At 49.1% G+C, this 20,067-nt stretch overlaps 1 protein-coding gene across 4 annotated transcripts in view; it reads right to left on the bottom strand.

Annotated features, from left to right (window-relative positions):
- Coa8 (cytochrome c oxidase assembly factor 8) overlaps window positions 1–20,067 on the bottom strand; it is a 41,790-nt gene that overhangs the window by 17,558 nt on the left and 4,165 nt on the right. For 3 of the 4 annotated variants that reach the window (XM_006516179.4, XM_006516178.4, NM_001163388.1), the window contains exons 2-4: window positions 14,691–14,888; window positions 13,097–13,160; window positions 7,388–7,478 (exon numbers count right to left, since the gene is read on the bottom strand). In XM_006516179.4, the coding sequence (XP_006516242.1) occupies window positions 7,388–7,478; window positions 13,097–13,160; window positions 14,691–14,888 (353 nt within the window). Of the gene's footprint in view, window positions 1–3,275; window positions 3,834–7,387; window positions 7,479–13,096; window positions 13,161–14,690; window positions 14,889–20,067 lie in introns of those variants that run through there. The other variant, NM_026511.2, reaches the window with a different exon arrangement.

Below are 20,067 nucleotides of genomic sequence, written 5' to 3'. Positions count from 1 at the left end.
GGAGTTACTGGCATCTGCAGCTGGGAGAGGGGAAGTCGGTTTCCTTTAAGGATGTGATTCCCTGGTGGGTCTCCAGGGCTGGTCCCACTCCCAAGAGCAGTTGGGCAACATAGCTGATCTCAATGGGAAGAAAAAGAAGAAAACTCTCGGTCAGGTGGGGAGGGAGGGAGAGATAGGGGTGTTGAGTATAAACAACACACCAACATGGTACATACAATTCTCAAAGCATTAAAATTTACGGGCTGGTGAGATGGCTCAGCAGTTAAGAGCACTGACTGCTCTTCTGGAGGTCCTGAGTTCAAATCCCAGCAACCACATGGTGGCTCACAACCACCCGTAATGAGATCTGAAGACAGCTACAGTGTACTTACATATAATAAATAAATAAAATCTTTTTTTTTCTCTAGACAGGGTCTCTCTGTTTGGCCCTGGCTGTCCTGGAACTCACTCTGTAGACCAGGCTGGCCTCGAACTCAGAAATCTACCTGCCTCTGCCTCCTGAGTGCTGGGATCAAAGGCGTGCGCCACCACGCCCAGCAACACTTTTTTTAAAAAAGACTTTATTTGCTGGGTGGTGGTGGCGCATACCTTTGATCCCAGCACTCAGGGTTCCTGAGTCTCCCTTCCCGGTGACTAAGAGCAGAGGAAATGCAGCATGAAGCACAGGCAACGCAGAGGACAGTCAGAGTCAAGTTTCTGAGACTAGGGCTGTTGCTTTAAGTATCTATGGTTGTGTGTGTGTGTGTGTGTGTGTGTGTGTGTGTGTTTTCGAGACAGGGTTTCTCTGTATAGCCCTGGAACTCACTCTGTAGACCAGGCTGGCCTTGAACTCAGAAATCCCCCAGCCTCTGCCTCCCAAGTGATGGGATTTTGCTTGCATGTTCTTGTGTGTGTGTGTGTGTGTGTGTGTGTGTGTGTGTGTGTGGTGTGTGTGTTTGTGTGTATGTGTCTGTCTGTCTGTGTCTGAGTCTGTGTCTTCCTTCAGAGGTCAGAAGAGGGCCTAAGATCCCCTGGAATCAGAGATGGTTGTGAGACATCACCTGAGTGCTGGGAATTGAACCTAGGTCCTCAGGAAGAGCAGCCAGTGCTCTTAACTACTGGGTCATCTCTCCAGCCTCTTTTGAGACTTTTTAAGGTAACCACGCAGTGTAAATATAAGAAATATTGAGCCGGGCGTGGTGGCGCACACCTTTAATCCCAGCACTTGGGAGGCAGAGGCAGGCAGATTTCTGAGTTCGAGGCCAGCCTGGTCTACAAAGTGAGTTCCAGGACAGCCAGGGCTATACAGAGAAACCCTGTCTCAAAAAAAAAAAAAAAAAAAAAAAAAAAAAAAGAAAAAAAAAGCATGTCACTAAGACAGCCTTTAAGTTTTCAATATGTACAAGTCCACAGCTGCTGGCACGGGCCTACCATCTCAGCATTCTGCAGACAGAGGCAGCAAGAGAATCACAAGCTTGAGGGCAGTCAGGGCTGCAGGCCCAGCAGAGGCTACACAGAAAGACCGTGTGTCAGAAGCTAATGCTTCGGTCTGGAGAGATGGCCTGACAATAATGTCCTCTGATAGTGGACACAGTGGCATACATCTGTAATCCATCACTCCTACAACAAGATGGGAGTCAGAAACATGGGAAGCAACTGAGTGTGGGGAGCAGGAGGCAGGCAGGGTGGAAGGAAAGAACCAACTCCCAAAAGCTGACCTCTGACCTTACAAATGCCTCGGTCTAATGCCTGCACCCATTCCACATCTCTCACACACAACTCTCCCCCTAAATGCCAACATGTCTACACTAATACTTTTTTAGAATGTGCCTATAAGGACTAGAGGGATGGCTCAGTGGTTAAGAGCACTGACTTCTCTTCCAAAGGTCCTGAGTTCAATTCCCAGCAACCACATGGTGGCTCACAACCATCTGTAATGAGATCCACTGCCCTCTTCTGGTGTGTCTAAAGACAGCTACAGTGTCTGTAAGCAATGTCTTCCCACCAGCCTTGGTCCTCTGGGAAAAGTGCCTGTTTTAAGGCTTCATGCTTAGCACCACCAAAAGGTCCAACCCAGAGGAGAGTGGCCAGCCAGGGAGGTCATTTGCTGGTCTTGGTGAGTCTGCAGATTTGGAATAGATTCTCTTAGACTTCCTGTCTGGCTTCAGGCAGAGTCATAACAGTTCATGAGAAGCCCCTCCTCACACACTAAACAACTTTCAAAAGGAGGAGGAGGAAGAGATGGAGGTAGCTTTTGGTGTTCAACCTGAGGGGCAGAGTAATGAGAGTCCCAAGTCCCTGTCACCTACTTGAGGTTACTACTATCGGGAGAGAGCCTGCCAAGTCCCTGCCCACCTGCACGAAGCTAGCAGCTTCTGCAGAAATAGCTGCTGATATGACACTTGGGCACAGTCCCTGGCCTCCAGCTGTGTCCCTGGCTCTAATGTTACCTAAAGGCACATAGTCTCTTTCCCTGAAAGAGGCTTGGTGGCTGGCACCATGAGGACCAATGGCACCCTATATAACGTGTATACTTGGAATGGCCAGCAAGCCACTAATGAGGAGCAGAGCCCATTTGTCAACAATGGCAATATCCCTATTCTTGGTGGCAATTCTGGGACAAAAGGGCAGAACCCTGGTGATGTGGCTCTGCACGATCTGGCAAGGTCCACCATAAGCAGTTCACAGGGCGACATCAGCTTCTTGCTCCTGACAAACTACTGCAGACATCAGCGTAGAGGAGGAGAGGTCATAGTCTCAGAGACAGCAGTCCTATCACTCTGTCTCTGGGCAGCTGGCGAGGTAGCACCGGATGTCAGGGAGCCCACGGCACAAGACATTGATTACCTCATAATAAGGGGACAGATGGGGGTCGGAGGGCTGGACTCCTACTAGCCACTTTCAAGGAATGAATGCCCTATAACCTAATACCGCCACATAGGCTCCAATAGGTTCCACCACCTCCCCATAGAGCCGTCATCAGGAACCTAAGCCTTCAGTATCCAAGCCTTCGGGAGACATTCAAGATCTGAACCATAATGGCGACCATGAGCCCACAATGACCACACACATTTCTGTGTTCTCTCTGTTTTCAGGAGCACTTTTAACCATGGTGACGATGGCTGCTATGCATACCTTTGGATGCTGAAGGGGGTCACCTCACTGTAAAATGATGACATCATTCTGATCATCGGTCTTGGTCTTTCACACAGAGATGCTGTTTGTCTTCACTGTGGTCAGGGCTGAGGACCCCACCACACCACCAGAGCCAGCTGAAGGCTTATTCTCAACTTGCACTGGTTTAAATTCTTTTGTTTATTTATTTATTTATTTATTTATTTATTTATTTATTTATTTAATGTAAGTACACTGTAGCTGTCTTCAGATACTCCAGAAGTGGGCATCAGATTTCGTTTCGGGTGGTTGTGAGCCACCATGTGGTTGCTGGGATTTGAACTCAGGACCTTTGGAAGAGCAGTCAGCGCTCTTAACCGCTGAGCCATCTCACCAGCCCTGGTTTAAATTCTTGCAGTGAAACTTTATTCACATTTTTACACTGCAATATTCTGAGCTGGTATAATTCAAAGTACAGACAATACAAAATACAGCCTCAGCATACAGCGTACTGAGGAGCCTGAGCCAGGCAAGCACGGCCCAAGGGACTGTGCTCGCTTAGTGTCCAGGGCCTCATAAACAGAACCTGGAGCTGTGGGTCAGGTTCCGGTGCTGTGGGTCAAGTTCTGGTGGGCTCCTCCTAACTGCTTGTCTTCTTTTGCCTTAGCTTGCTCCACATCCTCTCCAGGACCACCTTCCCCATGAAGAAAGTGATGGCAAAATTACGCTTGTACCAGTCTCTACAGAGAAAGAGAGGACCCCAGTCAACTGCAGTGTCAGGCCTGATCAGCAGCTTTCCTGGAGGTGCCACAGTCACCTGACTCCCTACTTCCACCCCAGCAGAATACACACACACACACACACACACACACACACACACACATAGAGAGAGAGAGAGTTTCCCTAAGTATAGAGAGCTCTAATCTTCCCCTGGCCTGTATTAGCAGATTCCTAGGATGCTCTGAGGATCCAGCAGCATCCTAGACAGGCAGTGATGAGTAGCGCCATGGAACAGCCTACCAGGCTTTCCAGGGACCTGGGATTGGGGTGGGGCTCTGCTTGGGTCTAATTTGTATGAGACAAAGTATCCCACAGAAGGAAGCTGACTGTCACAACGTTCTCCTTCTCCTGGGTCTCTGATGCTCTCATACACACCCTGGCAGAATCTGGACAGAGAAAATACACAGGCTGCTGCCTACACGTCGTAAGTGGAAGCCCACCCACTGGGCCCACCCACTGAGCCTAACGGTGAGGTGAAGTGTGGAGGGCTTACTGCATAGAGGAAAGGCACATCTCAGATCCTGGGTGCAAGCCCCTGCTGCCCCAAAGCCACCAGCCGTTCCAGGCCCTGAGCACTTCTGCTAGGGCTGGATTCACTGACCCTTGGATCTCAGCACAGAAGGTAAGAGAGGAGCCAGAGCCCTAAGGAGGTGACAGCACAAGTCAGCCACAGTGTAGGTCCACAAACTCCATCTACCTTCCTGAGAACTTTATAACTCACAACCTGCTGTCAAGCAGAACCCTAAGTAAACAGGAAGGCTCTGGGGGAGCAAGAGGCCACCCCGTGTGACTCAGGCAAGAAGAGCCCCACTGCTCTTGTGAGGCAGATGATCTGGACAGTCAAGCAGAGAAACCAGCAAAGGAAGCCAGCAAAGCCTCCCTGTTTCCGAGCGGAGGCAGCCTCACAGAGCCTGCGCACACACAGCCTGCAGGGGGCAGCCGTGCGCTGTGTCCGTGAGCTCACGTGGCTGAGCGCCTAACTGGGTCAAAGCAACACAGCGCAGCCGCAGCCGCAGCCGCAGACTGCTCCCTTCGAAGCGCATCCAGCCTCCAATGCCGCCCACGTTCTCGGAGACCTTGCCGCTCTGGCCACAGCCAGCCCTGTCACTGCTGCATTTTAATGCAAATCTCGAGTTGCATCTTAATTGCAGTACCAGGCAGAACAAAAAAACTAAAATCTCAAAAAAAAAAAAAAATTCAGATTTATCAGGCCAACCATATGGTGGCCTACACTTCTAATCTGAGCACTTGGGAAGTGAAGGTAGACAGAACCTCTGTGAGTTTGAGGCTAGCCTGGGCTACACAGTGAGTTTCTGAACAGCCAGAACCACATAGTGAGATCCTTTCACAAACAAAACCCACTAATCTGTCAGGATGATGAGCTGGCCCAGACACACCTATCCCATCTCCATGAGACACCTGTCACAAGAGCTCAGGACTGGGCAGGCAGGCGCTCAGGTTCTCGTGCCTGCCCCACATATACACAGCCCTTACTTTTCCTATGAGCTGGTGCTTCAATTTGGAAGCCCGACCACACTTCAGCCCACGTCAGTCTCCTGAACAGCTGCAGGCGTGGCTGTCCTTCCTCCGGCAGCACCCTGGGCCACCGATGAGGACATGCTTAGTTAGGCCTCGGGTGTGGCACCCTCATCTGTCACCATCCAATCCCACAGCTTTTGCTGACCGGTGGCGTTAGCAGTCAGGGTTGATGAGGGATGACGAGTGTCTAGCCCTGTGTGGCCACCAGGGAAATACTTACATCACTGTTTCTGAGTGTTCTTTTTGTTTTGTTTTCCAAGACAGAGTTTCTCAGGGCAGCGCTGGCTGTCCTGGAACTCACTCTGTAGACCAGGCTGGCTTCACACTCATAGCTCACCTGCCTCTGCCTCCCGAGTGATGCCACCAGCAGCAAGCCCGAGTGTCCCTTTGTGTGCTCACCTTTGACTACCTTTGGCACCGGGCAGGGAAGCTTTTCCACACGAGCCGTACATACAGAAGAGACCAGAGCTTGCTTTCTTGAGTGCTCACACAGATGTGTGTGTGTGTGTGTGTGTGTGTGTGTGTGTGTGTACACAATGGTGTTTTGTAATGCTCTGCATGTTCTGCTTGGGAGGGTGACTCACCCTGCAGTTCAGGCTCCTTGCTGGTCCCTGCATGGCTCTCCTGTGGCCTTTGATCTCTACTGATCAAGAGTTCTGACAGAGGGCTGGTGAGATGGCTCAGTGGGTAAGAGCACCCGACTGCTCGTCCGGAGTTCAAATCCCAGCAACCACATGGTGGCTCACAACCATCCGTAACGAGATCTGACTCCCTCTTCTGGAGTGTCTGAGGACAGCTACAGTGTACTTACATATAATAAATAAATATTTTTTAAAAAAAGAAGTCTTTAAAAAAAAAAAAAAGAGTTCTGACAGACCCCGTTTTTCCAAGGAAAGATACTTAAAGGGCATTGATGTAAGTCCCTGAGGCACTGTGGGTACCGTGCACGCATACTGAAGCTGACAAGTTTGGTTAAAACTGCAAAAAGTGTAACCTTAAAAAACCATGCAACTTCTACCTCTACTGAAAACACCAAAGCTGTTAAACTATGGTTAAAAAAAAAAAAAAGATGTGCTAGGTGAACTGTACAGATGTGGGTGTGCTAGGTGAACCGTACAGATGTGGGTGTGCTAGGTGAACCGTACAGATGTGGGTGTGCTAGGTGAACCGTACAGATGTGGGTGTGCTAGGTGAACCGTACAGATGTGGGTGTGCTAGGTGAACCGTACAGATGTGGGTGTGCTAGGTGAACCGTACAGATGTGGGTGTGCTAGGTGAACCGTACAGATGTGGGTGTGCTAGGTGAACCGTACAGATGTGGGTGTGCTAGGTGAACCGTACAGATGTGGGTGTGCTAGGTGAACCGTACAGATGTGGGTGTGCTAGGTGAACCGTACAGATGTGGGTGTGCTAGGTGAACCGTACAGATGTGGGTGTGCTAGGTGAACCGTACAGATGTGGGTGTGCTAGGTGAACCGTACAGATGTGGGTGTGCTAGGTGAACCGTACAGATGTGGGTGTGCTAGGTGAACTGTACAGATGTGGGTGTGCTAGGTGAACCGTACAGATGTGGGTGTGCTAAGTGAACCGTACAGATGTGGGTGTGCTAGGTGAACCGTACAGATGTGGGTGTGCTAGGTGAACCGTACAGATGTGGGTGTGCTAGGTGAACCGTACAGATGTGGGTGTGCTAGGTGAACCGTACAGATGTGGGTGTGCTAGGTGAACCGTACAGATGTGGGTGTGCTAGGTGAACCGTACAGATGTGGGTGTGCTAGGTGAACCGTACAGATGTGGGTGTGCTAGGTGAACTGTACAGATGTGGGTGTGCTAGGTGAACCGTACAGATGTGGGTGTGCTAAGTGAACCATACAGATGTGGGTGTGCTAGGTGAACTGTACAGATGTGGGTGTGCTAAGTGAACCATACAGATGTGGGTGTGCTAGGTGACCTCAGGGCAGGCGTGAGCGCTTACCGGTTATAGCGCATGTGCTTCTGGAAATTCTTACTCAGAAAGTCCTTATAGAAGTCGGCCATCTCCTCTGCATCCAGCGTTGCTCTTTGGCCTAGAAGTAAGTCACAATTAAACATAACACGGGAGAAGCTGCCCATGCCAGGCACACTTAGAACCCAGCACTGTAGCTAAAAAATAGAAGGATCAAAGTTTGAGGCCAGCCTTGCTATAAGAGATCCTGTCTTAATAATCCAAAAGCCAGCTGGGCAGTGGTGGTGCACGCCTTTAATCCCAGCACTTGGGAGGCAGAGGCAGGCGGATTTCTGAGTTCGAGGCCAGCTTGGTCTACAGAGTGAGTTCCAGGACAGCCAGGGCTATACAGAGAAACCCTGTCTCGAAAAACCAAAACCAACCAAACAAACAAAAAAATCCAAAAACCAAGCCTGGTGGCACATACCTTTATCGAAACACTTAGGAGGCAGAGGCAAATGGATCTCTGTGAGTTTGAGGCCAGCCTGGTTTACAGAGTCAGTTCCAGAACAGCCAGGGCTATACAGAGAAACCCTGTCTCGAAAAAAAAAAAAAAAAAAAAAGGAAAGAACCAACTCTCACCTTGATTGTCCTGAGTCCCCACATGCTGTCCTAGAATCTACACTGCAGTGCAGGTGGCCTCAAACACACAGAGATCCATCTGCCTTTGCCTCCCAAGTGCTAGGACCAAAGGAAAGCGCCAACATGCCCAGCTAAAGATTCTATTTCAATTGCGTGTGAATGTGCATGTAAGTGTGAGTATTTGAGTACGCGTGCATGTGTGAGTGTTTGTAAGTTTGTGCACAGTGGGTAGGTAGGATGCCTTCACAGGCCAGTAGGTGTCACATGGCTTGGGAGCTAGAGTTACAGGCACTTGTGAGCCACTTAAATGGCTGCTGGGGACCAACTGTGGGTCCTCTATTCCAACAGTAAAAGCTCTTAACCACTGAGCATCCTCCAGCCACCAGGTAAATAGTTTCACTACTTTCTATGTTTGTGTTGTGTGCACGAATGCTCTGCCTGCATTGTATGTTAGTGCATCCCTTGCATGCCTGGTGCCCACAAACCAAAAGAGGATGTCTCGGGTCCCTGGAACCAGAGATACAGGTGGTTATGAGCCACCATGTGGGTGCTGGGAACAGAGAGCAGCTGTGCTCCTAACTGCTGAGCCATTTCACTAGCCGGGGTATCTTATCGGTTCTATTTTTTAGTGTTAAGAAAGAAAACAAAAGAAAAGAAACAAAAGAACAAGATTGGGGTGTGTCAGCTGACCCAGCATCCTACAGATCAGGAATAAATTCAAGGTCACTCCAGATTACACAAGGAGTTTGAGCCTAACCCAGGCTAGGAGAGATACTGTCTCAAAAGAAACCAAACAAAGGCTGGAGAGACAGCCCAGCAGTTAAGAGGCCAGGTTCAGTTCCTGGAGCTCACGTGAAGGCTCACAACCATCTGTACCTCCAACCCTGTGGGACCCAAAGCCCTCCCTCCTCTGGTCTCTTCGGGCATCAGGTGTGTACATGATGCACACATATACATGCAAAATATCATACGTGTGTGTGTGTGGTAGGTGTGTAAAGAGTTAATACCGTCAACAAACTTATAAAAGATCAACACACAAATGCTAACTGTAGCCAGGGGCGTGGTGGCACACACCTTTAACCCCAGTACTTGGGAGGCAGAGGCAGGTGGATCTCTGAGTTCAAGGCCAGCCTGGTCTACAGAGTGAGTTCCAAGACACCCTGAGTTACACAAAGAAACCTTATCTTGAGAAAACAAAATAAAAATCACCAACAAAAGAGGGCACTGCTCTCTGACTGGGAGACTCAGCACCAGTTCCATCAGGATTGCAGCTGGCTTTCCCAACTTCCTAGACTGGGCTTTTGTTTACTTTGCAAAAGTTAACACATATCAAGAAGTTAACCGCTCAACAATGGATTGGAAGAGCAGGACAAGGTTAGGCTATCAGAAGATAGAGGCAAGCAATCCCAAGGAGATCAAGGACAGTCTGGTCCAGGCCAGCCAGGGTTTCCAGGGGAAGAGCCCAGTCTCCAAAACTGAAACAACAAAAGAAGCAAGAAGGCTTGCATTTCCCAATTTTCAAACTTACTATGGAGCAGGCACAGATCACTGGACAGAACTTGGGCCCAGAGATAAACCTGTACACACACACACACACACACACACACACACACACACACACACACACACACGGGTCAGCCACAGTCAGCACATCCTTGGGGAAGGTGAGCGTGTACTCTGATGCCAGCAAACACACACTGAAGCATGGGGGGTGGGGGGGACACGATGGTGTACCTAGGGCAGGTGACACTCTGATGCAGAGGGTGCACGTGGGAAGGGGTGCTCTGACTCGGAAGCTGAAAACCTAACACCAGCTACCTTGTGAGCTGCATGGGGGCATCTGGCAAGGGCTACACTCATCTCCTTTGTGTGGGGGTGCCATGCTAATATCTTCGGCAGACCTGCTTCCGGCCAAGAATCCTGTCTGCAGAGACAGGGGCATTGAAAGGGGAAGAGGCATCAGGCAAGTGCATGTCCACAGAACAGTCAGAAACTCACAGAGCTGTCACAGCATGACAGAAACAAGTAGACCCTCCTCTGCCCCATCCACACCCTCCCACCGACTAGGCCTGGGCGGCCCTATGCTGAGGATAATGCAAGACCGAGTGGGTGGGGAGACTGGTCCACCTCTACAGCTGCACTTCAGTGCTCACCCTCAGCCCGCCTAATATCAGGCAGCTTCAGGTGATCGATCGCCCATCCTCTGTGCCTCGGTTTCCCACAGGTGCAGGCAATGGCATGTCTGCTGTGCATTCCTGCTGTGCCGAGCACCTGGAAGAGTCAGGCCCACGGAGGAGCTCAGCAGTGTTAGCCACGTGCTAGCCACACACAGTACTTTACTCACACTTGTTTCTCACTCAGCCCTGCTGTCTCCTCCACCTAGAGGACTCTTCTTTTTTTTTTTTCCTTTTCTTAAGATTTATTTATTTATTTTATGTATGTGAGTAAACTGTAGCTGTACTAACATGGTTGTGAGCCTTTATGTGGTTTTTGGGAATTGAATTTTTAGGACCTCTGCTTGCTCTGGTCAACCCCGCTTGCTCAGTCCCTGCTTGCTCCAGCCCAAAGATTTATTATTATACATAAGTACACTGTATGCGCCAGAAGAGGGCATCAGATCTTATTAAGGGTAGCTGTAAGCCACCACGTGGTTACTGGAATTTGAACTCAGGACCTTCTGAAGAGCAGTCAGTGCTTTTACCTGTCTCTCCAGCCCTAAAGGACTCTTCTGAGAACACAGAGAGGGGCCCACTTTCTTCCCTAATTCCCTGCTAGTTTTCTTCAAGGGTCCACATGATAGAAGTGCAGTGTGAACCCACCTGTATGCTGACCCTGCTCTGTTGGCTTGTCAGGCCCAAAAAAGGCAGGGCTGCAATTCTGCTCAATGCCCCATCCCAGAAGCCAGTAGAGATAGATGCGACTCAGATGCTAAGTGAGGAGGACCTGAGAGGTAAGGAACACCAAAGGCTCCCAGAGACGGTGACACATAAGCTGGTCTCAAAGGATAGACACAGGCAGGTGGGAAGGTAGGGCCAAGATGGAGAAGGACAGCAGGAGGGAGGCGGGACCAGGATGGAGGAGGGACCAGGATGGAATCCAGTCCAAAGAAGCTTTCAGGGTGGAATCTCAGCTGATCCTGAGAGAAGGGAGTTCCCTCTTCTCCAGCAGCATCTCTGGGCCTTTCATAACCAGGGAGGGACTGTCAAAACAGGAAACCCGTTCCCCTGGCAACAGCAGCACACGCTGTTTCTCTGGAGGGCCAGGCTCTTCCCGTTTGGCCTTGTAGACTCCAACCTTGTCCTCCCTACACCTAGTTCCTACCTCTAGCAACTGATCAGACAGCCCTGACTTCAGAGCCCCTCTGGTCCTTGGCAGTAGTTGGAGAGGTGACAGGGGCTCCGGGTAGGCTTGCTGCTGGTGCAGGGTACACAGGGAAGTGAACTGCAGGATGGGAGCCGGCAGAGCTGCCCACACCTAAGGCTTCCCCCAAGGAGCTCTCAGACAGGCCGAGAGACACCTCACCCAAACACCCTCAGGTCAATGATCAGACAGCAGGAACCCCATCAGTGCTTGCCAAGTTAATTCTTGTTCCATGCCTCCATCTCTCAGCCTCTTATTACTGAACATAAAGGTAATTGGAGCAGGGAGGAGGGTAAAGAGAAGGGCCGGGGAACAGGAAGGGAGGGGGAGGAAGGAGCCTTAATGGAGGGATGGAGAGGGAACTCAATTACATCACGTCATTACTGAAAATGTGTGGGTGTCTCACAAATGCCATCTGAGAAAGTGGATCTGTCTCCATGGCTCCCTCTTTTCTGGATGCACAAACACTTACGCAGTCAAAGAAAGGGAAGAACTCCCTCCTGACACGAAATCAGGGCTTCCTACCCTTGAAGTCAGTGAATTCCCCATGCCGCAGCAGCAGAACCTGCAGAACACAGTCAGCAGGTGGCCAGCCACTCTAACTAGTCTGCAGTCACTGGGCATCTAGACATCCCCACTTTGCAATTAAAGAAAGCCTGTAAGGAAGACTTGCTGGACTCGCAGCTCATGCCATTGCTTGTTTTCCTCTAGAAAGGGGCGAGGGATTTCAGGCTATCACCAGCCACCAGCAACTCTGTCAGGACTGAGTGCGGAAGGAACCTTTCCTATCAACTCAGAAAGCACAGACGGACACCTCGCAGCTTGAGATGCCTGCCCTGTTTGTTTAAAGCCAGAGGTTTCCTCCCCACACAGTCACTGGTCCACGGTGCTCTTAAGGAAAACTCGTTGCAGCCTGTTTAAAAGTCCAGATGGTCGTGTCATCTTGGCTACAAACACCACCAATCTGTTTCCTGGACACTGTCTGGCCATCCCTCTGGGCCTCCTTCATCCTGTGTTCCCATGGCAGCAGCCAGGCTCACTCAGCACAACCCCATGTCTGTCTGCTGACCCAGGGCCCAGCATGGCTGGAAGCTGGCCTGGGGACTGGCATCACCGGACAGAGGGATTAACTGGGAGGCTGAGGGCCAGGTTATGCAAAGCAAGAGAAGGGTAAGGTAGCACAGGAGAGGATTTTAAGAACAAAGGAAGTAGTCATAGGGTGGCTCTGGTCCCATTGTCTGAGGACAGCCAACTGCTGGGGCCCTGTGACCCCATGCTCCAGGTCCTTAGCATCCACTGCAACTGAATACCCCACAACAGGGCCCCAGTCATTCAGATGTGTTCAGTCCCATGCTGTTGCTGGGGTTTGGGTCTAGACCAAGACCTTACGGGAAGCCAATCATCCGAAGGCAAGGCTGTGCAGTCCAATGGCTTGGGTGCTTACCCACAATGCTCCAGGCCTTGGATTCTATTCCCAGAAAAATACACAAAAGAAAATCAAAGGACAAAGGACAAATCAAAGCTAAGCTATGAGAGGCTGTGACATCGCCTGAAGATGAAGAGATGGCCAGGAGCCTGTGGGAACCGATGACACACACACATGGGGCAGGAGTCTGCAGGCAGTGGGACAGTGAGGACACAGGCAGTGGGACAGTGAGGACACAGGCAGTGGGACAGTGAGGACACAGGGGCTATCTGTCCAGTGCTCCCCTTCATTAACCCTTTTTTCTAAAACAGTAACAGCACAAATGTACTAACCTGACTCAGTCCGCAAGCCTGCGCCCTTAGCTTGTAGTCTTGAGTAAATGAATTCTTCTTTTTCCTGAAAGATGACCATCAGAACTCTCTTAGCCAGCTGTCTGGTTTGCACCTATACTCCCTGCCCTCGGGAAGTGGAGTCGGGGTGGGGGGGTCTGGAGACCAAAGTCATCCCCAGCTATAAGTTTTGAGCTCATCCTGAGCTACATGAGGCCCCATCTCAAAAAAATCAAATTTGATTTTAAAAATATTAAAACCTGGGGCTGGAGAGATGGCTCAGTGGGTAAGAGCACCCGATTGCTCTTCCAAAGGTCCGGAGTTCAAATCCCAGCAACCACATGGTGGCTCACAACCATCTGTAGTGGAGATCTGACGCCCTCTTCTGGTGTGTCTGAAGACAGCTACAGTGTGCTCACATACATTAAATAAATAAATTTTTTAGGAAAAAAAAAGATTTATTTTATGTGTGTATGTCTGAGAGTCTACACATACCTCTGTGTATAACATGCATGCATAGTGCCTGAGGAGGCCAAAAGACAGCTTGGATCCCCTGGAAGGAGAGTTACAGAGAGTCGTGAGCTGCCATCTGGGTGCTGGGAACCGAGACTGGTGTTCTAGAAGATCAGCCAGTGCTCTAACCGTGAGCCATCTCTCCAGCTGCCATCAAAGCTTGTTTTATAGAGACTGGCCTTGAATTCCTGATGCAGAGTACTGGGGTAATGAGTGTGTGCCACCATGCCCAGCTTGAAACAGGAATTTAAAAGATGTTCAGTGAATTTGGGAAGGTGGGTTGTTTATAAATCCACAAAATACAACAAACGCTCCGTGTATATTTCCTTTTCCATTAGGATATCTGTCTGTGTTTCTCATGAACTTTTTGACTAAGTTGCTAAGAATCTTGAACTTTCATAAGTGACAACGATGGCAGTGACTTTTTTTTTTTTTTAAATTTATTTATTATATGTAAGCACACTGTAGCTGTTTTCAGACACTCCAGAAGAGGGCATCAGATTTTTTTGTTACTGATGGTTGCGAGCCACCATGTGGTTGCTGGGATTTGAACTCAGGACCTTTGGAAGAGCAGTCTGCGCTCTTAACCACTGAGCCATCTCTCCAGCCCCGGGCAGTGACTTCTATAAGCAGGCGATGCATTCAGGACAGAGCTCGTCCTGGCCCTTGCTACTGCTCTCCCCAGAAAGCCTCAACCTGTGACTTAAGACAAGGTGTGTTCCACACAGTTACATGCTGGTTTAAAACAATCTTTTTATCTCTTAAAAAAAAAAATTTTTTTTTGACACAGGATCTCAGTATACATAGTGACCTAGACATATCTCACATACATCATTCTGGTTCGTCTGAAGCCCACTAGGAAGACTGGCCTTGAACTAGAGATTCTCCTGGCTTTGATGGCCAAGTGCTGGATTAAAGGAATGAATCGCCACACCTGGCTGCTAATGACACTATTAGGAAGGGAGAAAGTATTCTATTTATTCCCAAAACCCGCATCAGAAAGGCAACAATGTAACTGCTAAGGATGTAGCGCCCCCAAGTGGCTGAGTGGATTGTCCCTGACCGGTCTGAAGCCCACACTTACCTTATTGAAGGACAAGTTCTGCTTGGCCCAGAACTGTTGATTCCATTCTTGCGTTTCTTGTCTCAATTCTCTAAGTCTTTGCTCCAAGGGAGACTCGTTTTCAGGGATGTGAAAATGAACGGGACGAAGGTTTGAGCATTTGTCTGGGGGGCCTATCCAATCATGGCAAGACTGTCTTGGAGGGCAGAATCTTGAGACCTTTAACGAAATGACAGGAATCAACAAGTTAACTAAACCAAACCCTGGCGTTACAAAATTAACAACCTGCATTTATTCAAGGCCCTCATCACCTTACTCTATGAAAGACTACAATGTATTGAAACTAAAAATTCTATAATTTTGTATTGTTTTCCTTTTTGGTTTGTTCAGACACGATCTAAAAATGTGGCCTAGGCTTGACTTACAATCCTTTTTTTTTTAAGATTTATTTATTTATTTCATATATATGAGCACAATTTGGCTGTACAGATGGTTGTGAGCCATCATGTGGTTTTTGAGAATTGAATTTTAGGACCTCTACTCCCTCAGGTTGGCCCCGCTTGCTCAGTCTCTGCTTGCTCGCGCCCAAAGATTTATTATTATAAATAAGTACACTGTAGCTGTCTTCAGACAGCACCAGAAGAGGGTGTCAGATCTCATTATGGTTGGTTGTGAGCCACCATGTGGTTGCTGGGATTTGAACTCAGGACCTTGGAAAGAGCAGTCAGTGCTCTTAACCGCTGAACCATCTCGCCAGCCCCAATTCACAATCCTTTTGCCTCAGCCTCCCAAGCTGCTATTACAGGCAGACACCACATACCTGGCTTAAATATTAACATTATTATACTGTTCACCAAATGATGCTATAACAGTTCCACACGCTGACAGAGGCCAGGCCTGGTAGGCAGGCCAGTAACTCCAGCTAGGAAGCTGAGGCAGGATCATAGTGTGAAGCCAGCCTGGACAATTTAGTAAATCCGTCTCAAAATCCTGTAAAAATAAAGTAAGAGGACCAGGAATATACCTGAGTAGTAAGAGCATTCGCCCAGCACTCTCAAGGCTCGGAGTTCTACCATCAGTACACCTAAAATTAAAAATGTACACACGTGTGCATGCGCCTGTATACTTTGTTCTTCTGAAGACACTACTACGGCCGTTGGAGCCCAGCACCTTCAGGGCTCAGAAAACATGCACACATTACACATATTCACATACATAACTTAAATAAAATAAAAATAAATCCTTTAAAATAATATTTAGAAAAACCAGTATTCTGACCACATGCTTGTTGTCGGGTATAAGCTGGATGCTTATCATATCAATCCTCCTTTTTATATGATTTTTTTAATTTTTATTTTATGGGCATTACTGTTGGGCCTGCGAGTATGTCTGTGTGAATGTATTGAACCCCCTGGGAGTGGCGTTACAGAAGTTGTGAGCTGCCATGTAGGTGCTGGGAATTGAACCGGGGTCCTCAGGCAGAGCAGTCACTGCTAACGGACTTCCATCTCCCTGGCTCTAACGTCAATCGTCTGAAGACATCTTCAAAATGAGTACAGTTATTCAAAATCAGGTCAGGAATGATGGGCTGGAGACACAGCTCAGTTAACAGTGATTCACACATGCAGGGCAAGCACTCTGCCACAAGGAGCCCCCACCTCTAATGCATCTATTTATTAGATTTTGTAGTTGTAAAGATTGAAACCAGACCTCATGTTTTGCTATATACTTTTAATAGAAAAAAATTTTAAAATTTAAAAAAGGAATGTTCTCGGCATAGCGGCTGTGTCTGTAATCCCAGCACGCAGGGGGCTGAGGTAGACGCCTACTTACCCCTCTGATGAAACGCCATGGGACCAGCGAGTCTACACTGCCCCCACCCCTAGCATTCTACACCTCAACCCATGCTACTCCACAGGGCAGCCAAAGCAATCTCTCCTAAGTGCTTTTTTCCCCTGGAGCTGAGGACCAACCCCCATTCCCCCCCCCCGCCCCCCCACCCCCCCACCCCCCAGCCTGTGCTGCTAGACAAGTGCTCCACCGCTGAGCTGAATCCCTAACTCAAGTGCTTCCTTTAAAAACCCTGCCTGCGGGGCTGGTGAGATGGCTCAGTGGGTAAGAGCACCCGACTGCTCTTCCAAAGGTTTGAAGTTCAAATCCCAGCAACCACATGGTGGCTCACAACCATCTGTAACAAGATCTGACGCCCTCTTCTGGAGTGTCTGAAGACAGCTACAGTGTACTTACATATAATAAATAAATCTTTAAAAACAAAACAAAACAAAAAAAACCCTGCCTGGCGATGCTGTGCAGCTTCAACCCCAGGACTTAGGAGGCAGAGGCTGAGTTCAGGCTGGTCTAGAAAGCAACATCCAAGGCAGCCAGGGTGAGAAACAAACACCCCACAGTGAGGTTGGAGATGAGTGGTTGACTGTGGTTGACTGCACTCCGTCAAGCAGAACCCAGTTCAGTTCCTAGCACTCACAGCAGGCAGCTCAAAGCTGCGGCCATCCCACTTCCAGGCAGATCTGACACATCTGGCCTCTGTGGGTACCCACTCTGTTGAATGTACACCTGCGTGTGCACACACACAACACCTGATCCAAAATAAAACTATTTCGATTCTTTAAAGTGTATTTTTATGTGTTTTACCTGTATGTGAGCCCTTTAGCACCGAGCCACGTCCCCGCCCCAGGCTTAACTTACACAGACTACTCCAGCACATATGGCAAGTTTGGATGAGTTAGCATCAGCAATGTTCAGAAGTCCGAAGTGAGCCAAAAGTTGAGCGTGCATCTCAGGTCTTTGGAACTCAAGCTGCTAGCTCTGGAGTTTCCCTAGGTCTAGCCACAGAGGCTCGAACGCTGGGATTGTAGGCAAGCAGACTGGCCCAGGGTCTTGAGTTCAAACTTCTCAGGAATGTGAAGATGCAGAGGCAGGTAGGCCCATGCTAGCGGGAGCAGTGGAAGGCTAAGCTTATCCAGGGGAGATGGGGAACTCAAGGGACTGGTGGAGAAATGCGACACAGCTCCTGCTGCTAACGAGTGCTGGACAACTGTGCATGAGTCTAGCACAATACACAGTGTGTGCCCTTCAGCCACTTAGGACAACATGGCTCCATATTACACTTCCTGCTTACAGCTTCAAACACCTACCAGGAGCATTTTCACTGAGTAGAAAAGCTTTCTTCTTACAGACCCCATCCTCATTGGGAAATATGCTTCATATGGGTGTCGCTTCATGTGCACCTCTGATTCCCGTAATCAGAAGGGAGAGGCAAAAAGGATTCCAGGCCAGCCTGATCTACACAGTTAGTTCCAGGCCAGCTAAGGATATACAATGTGGCCGGGCAGTGGTGGCCCACGCCTTTAATCCCAGCACTTGACAGCCAGGGCTACACAGAGAAACAACAAATAAACAAAAAAAGGAAAAACAAACAAACAAGGATATACAATGTGACCCTGTCTCAAAAATTAATAAAGGGTCGCCGCAGCAACCACTCTCTGCCTGATGGTCATGCACAGCACAGTGAGCCCAAGGCGTGGCCAGCAGAACAGTGGCTTCTTCAGACGGACCTACTGGTGACGGGTCACCTGCTGCCACCGAGGAACCCAGGTAACATATGTTCTGGTCATTGCACTTTTCATGACAACTTAAAAGATATTTATCTTTGGCTATGATGGGTTAATTCCTCTGCTTTCCCTATATGACAACACCTGAGTCTTTCTTTGTTCACCACAGATGGTGTTAGGAAAGAGAGAAAGAGGCTTGGGGGAGGAAAAAAAAACCCTTTCTGTAAAAGAACTCTCCCTCTGTAGAGTGAATAATTACTGTAATTTAAGTTCTTACACTGTAAGAACATAATGCCTGGCTTCCTGAAGCGTGGACAGGAAGGCTGTGCGTGGGAAGGGAGGCTGCACACGGGCCATGTACCCTGCGGCGAACCAGACAAGAACCTAGCCCTTCCGAGGCAGCCAGCCTGACAGCCCTGCCCGCTGCTGCACAGACAAAGCCACAGTGGGAGATGGGATGACATGGAGAATGCACCCTTGCCAGAGGCTTCTTGCTTTACAAGGCTCCTCTAAGAGGAGAGCTCAAAGAGCTAAGAGTTAGGGTCTGCAGCCCCCTACTGCATAAGAGTGCTACACAAACCAGCAAGCCAAATTGAGCCGATGGAAAGATGATATCCCGCCAGGCACGCAAAGGTTTAATACTAAAAAAAAGCAAGCCGCAGAACCTGTTCTTGACTGTCTGCAAGGGAAAGCATACAGAACTGACCACGGTAGGAGTTCCCTTCCTGCAGTCCTCCATATTTACTGCCTTATTGTCTCTGTCTTTCCTACCATCTCCAGACCCTAGGCCCGCTTCTCAGGTGGGGACTACAGTGCTGTCTGTCTCAGTCAGGGTGACTTGCTGCTGTGATAGACACCATGACCAAGAGCACCTTGGGGAGAAAAGGGTTTATTCCACTCACAGTTCCATATATAAGCAGTGAGGTCAGGCGTTCACACGGAGGCCAGAGGGACGCTCTTACTGGCTTGCTCCACATGGCTTACTCAGCCAGTTTTCTTTATTTTCCTTTTCCTTTTTATTTTTGAGACAGGGTTTCTCTGTGTAGCCCTGGCTGTCCTGGAACTCACTCCATAGACCAGGCTGGCCTTGAACTCAGAGATCCCCCTGCCTCTGCCTATAAAATGCTAGGATTAAAGGGGTGTGCCACCACTGCAGGCCTTTTTTTTTTTTTTTTCCTCCTTCCCTTCTCCCTCTTGCTCCAGCCCCTGCTTGCTCTGGGCCCAAAGGTTTTTTTATTTGTTTCTCATTATGGGTGGTTGTAAGCACTCATGACCTCGGTGCTCTTAACCGCTGAGCCATCTCGCCAGACGTTAAATGTATTTTTTTAAACATAGAAGTGTTCTCTGTCTGCATGTACACCTACATGCCAGAAAAGGACATCAGATCTCTTTATAGACGTTCGTCAGCCACTGTGTGCTCAGGACCCCTGGCCAAACAGCCAATGCTCTTAACCACTGAGCCACCATCTCAGGGATGGCACCACCACAATAGGCTGGGCCATCCACATCAATCACTAATTTAGAAAATGTCCTGCTTGTTTGCATGTATACAGTCTGATCTTATGGAGACATTTTTTTTTCCCCCGGACAGGGTTTCTCTGTATAGCCCTGGCTGTCCTGGAGCTCACTTTGTAGACCAGGCTGGCCTCGAACTCAGAAATCCACCTGCCTCTGCCTCCCGAGTGCTGGGATTAAAGGCGTGTGCCACCACACCTGGCGACATTTTTTTTCCTTTTCTTTTTTCTTTTTGTTTTTCAAGACAGGGTTTCTCTGTATAGCCCTGGCTTTCCTGGAACTCTGTAGAACTCTGACCTGGAGCTCTGTAG

Source organism: Mus musculus, chromosome 12, assembly GCF_000001635.26.
Source record: "Mus musculus strain C57BL/6J chromosome 12, GRCm38.p6 C57BL/6J".
NCBI lineage: Eukaryota > Metazoa > Chordata > Mammalia > Rodentia > Muridae > Mus > Mus musculus.
This window is presented reverse-complemented; position numbering and strand designations above follow the sequence as displayed.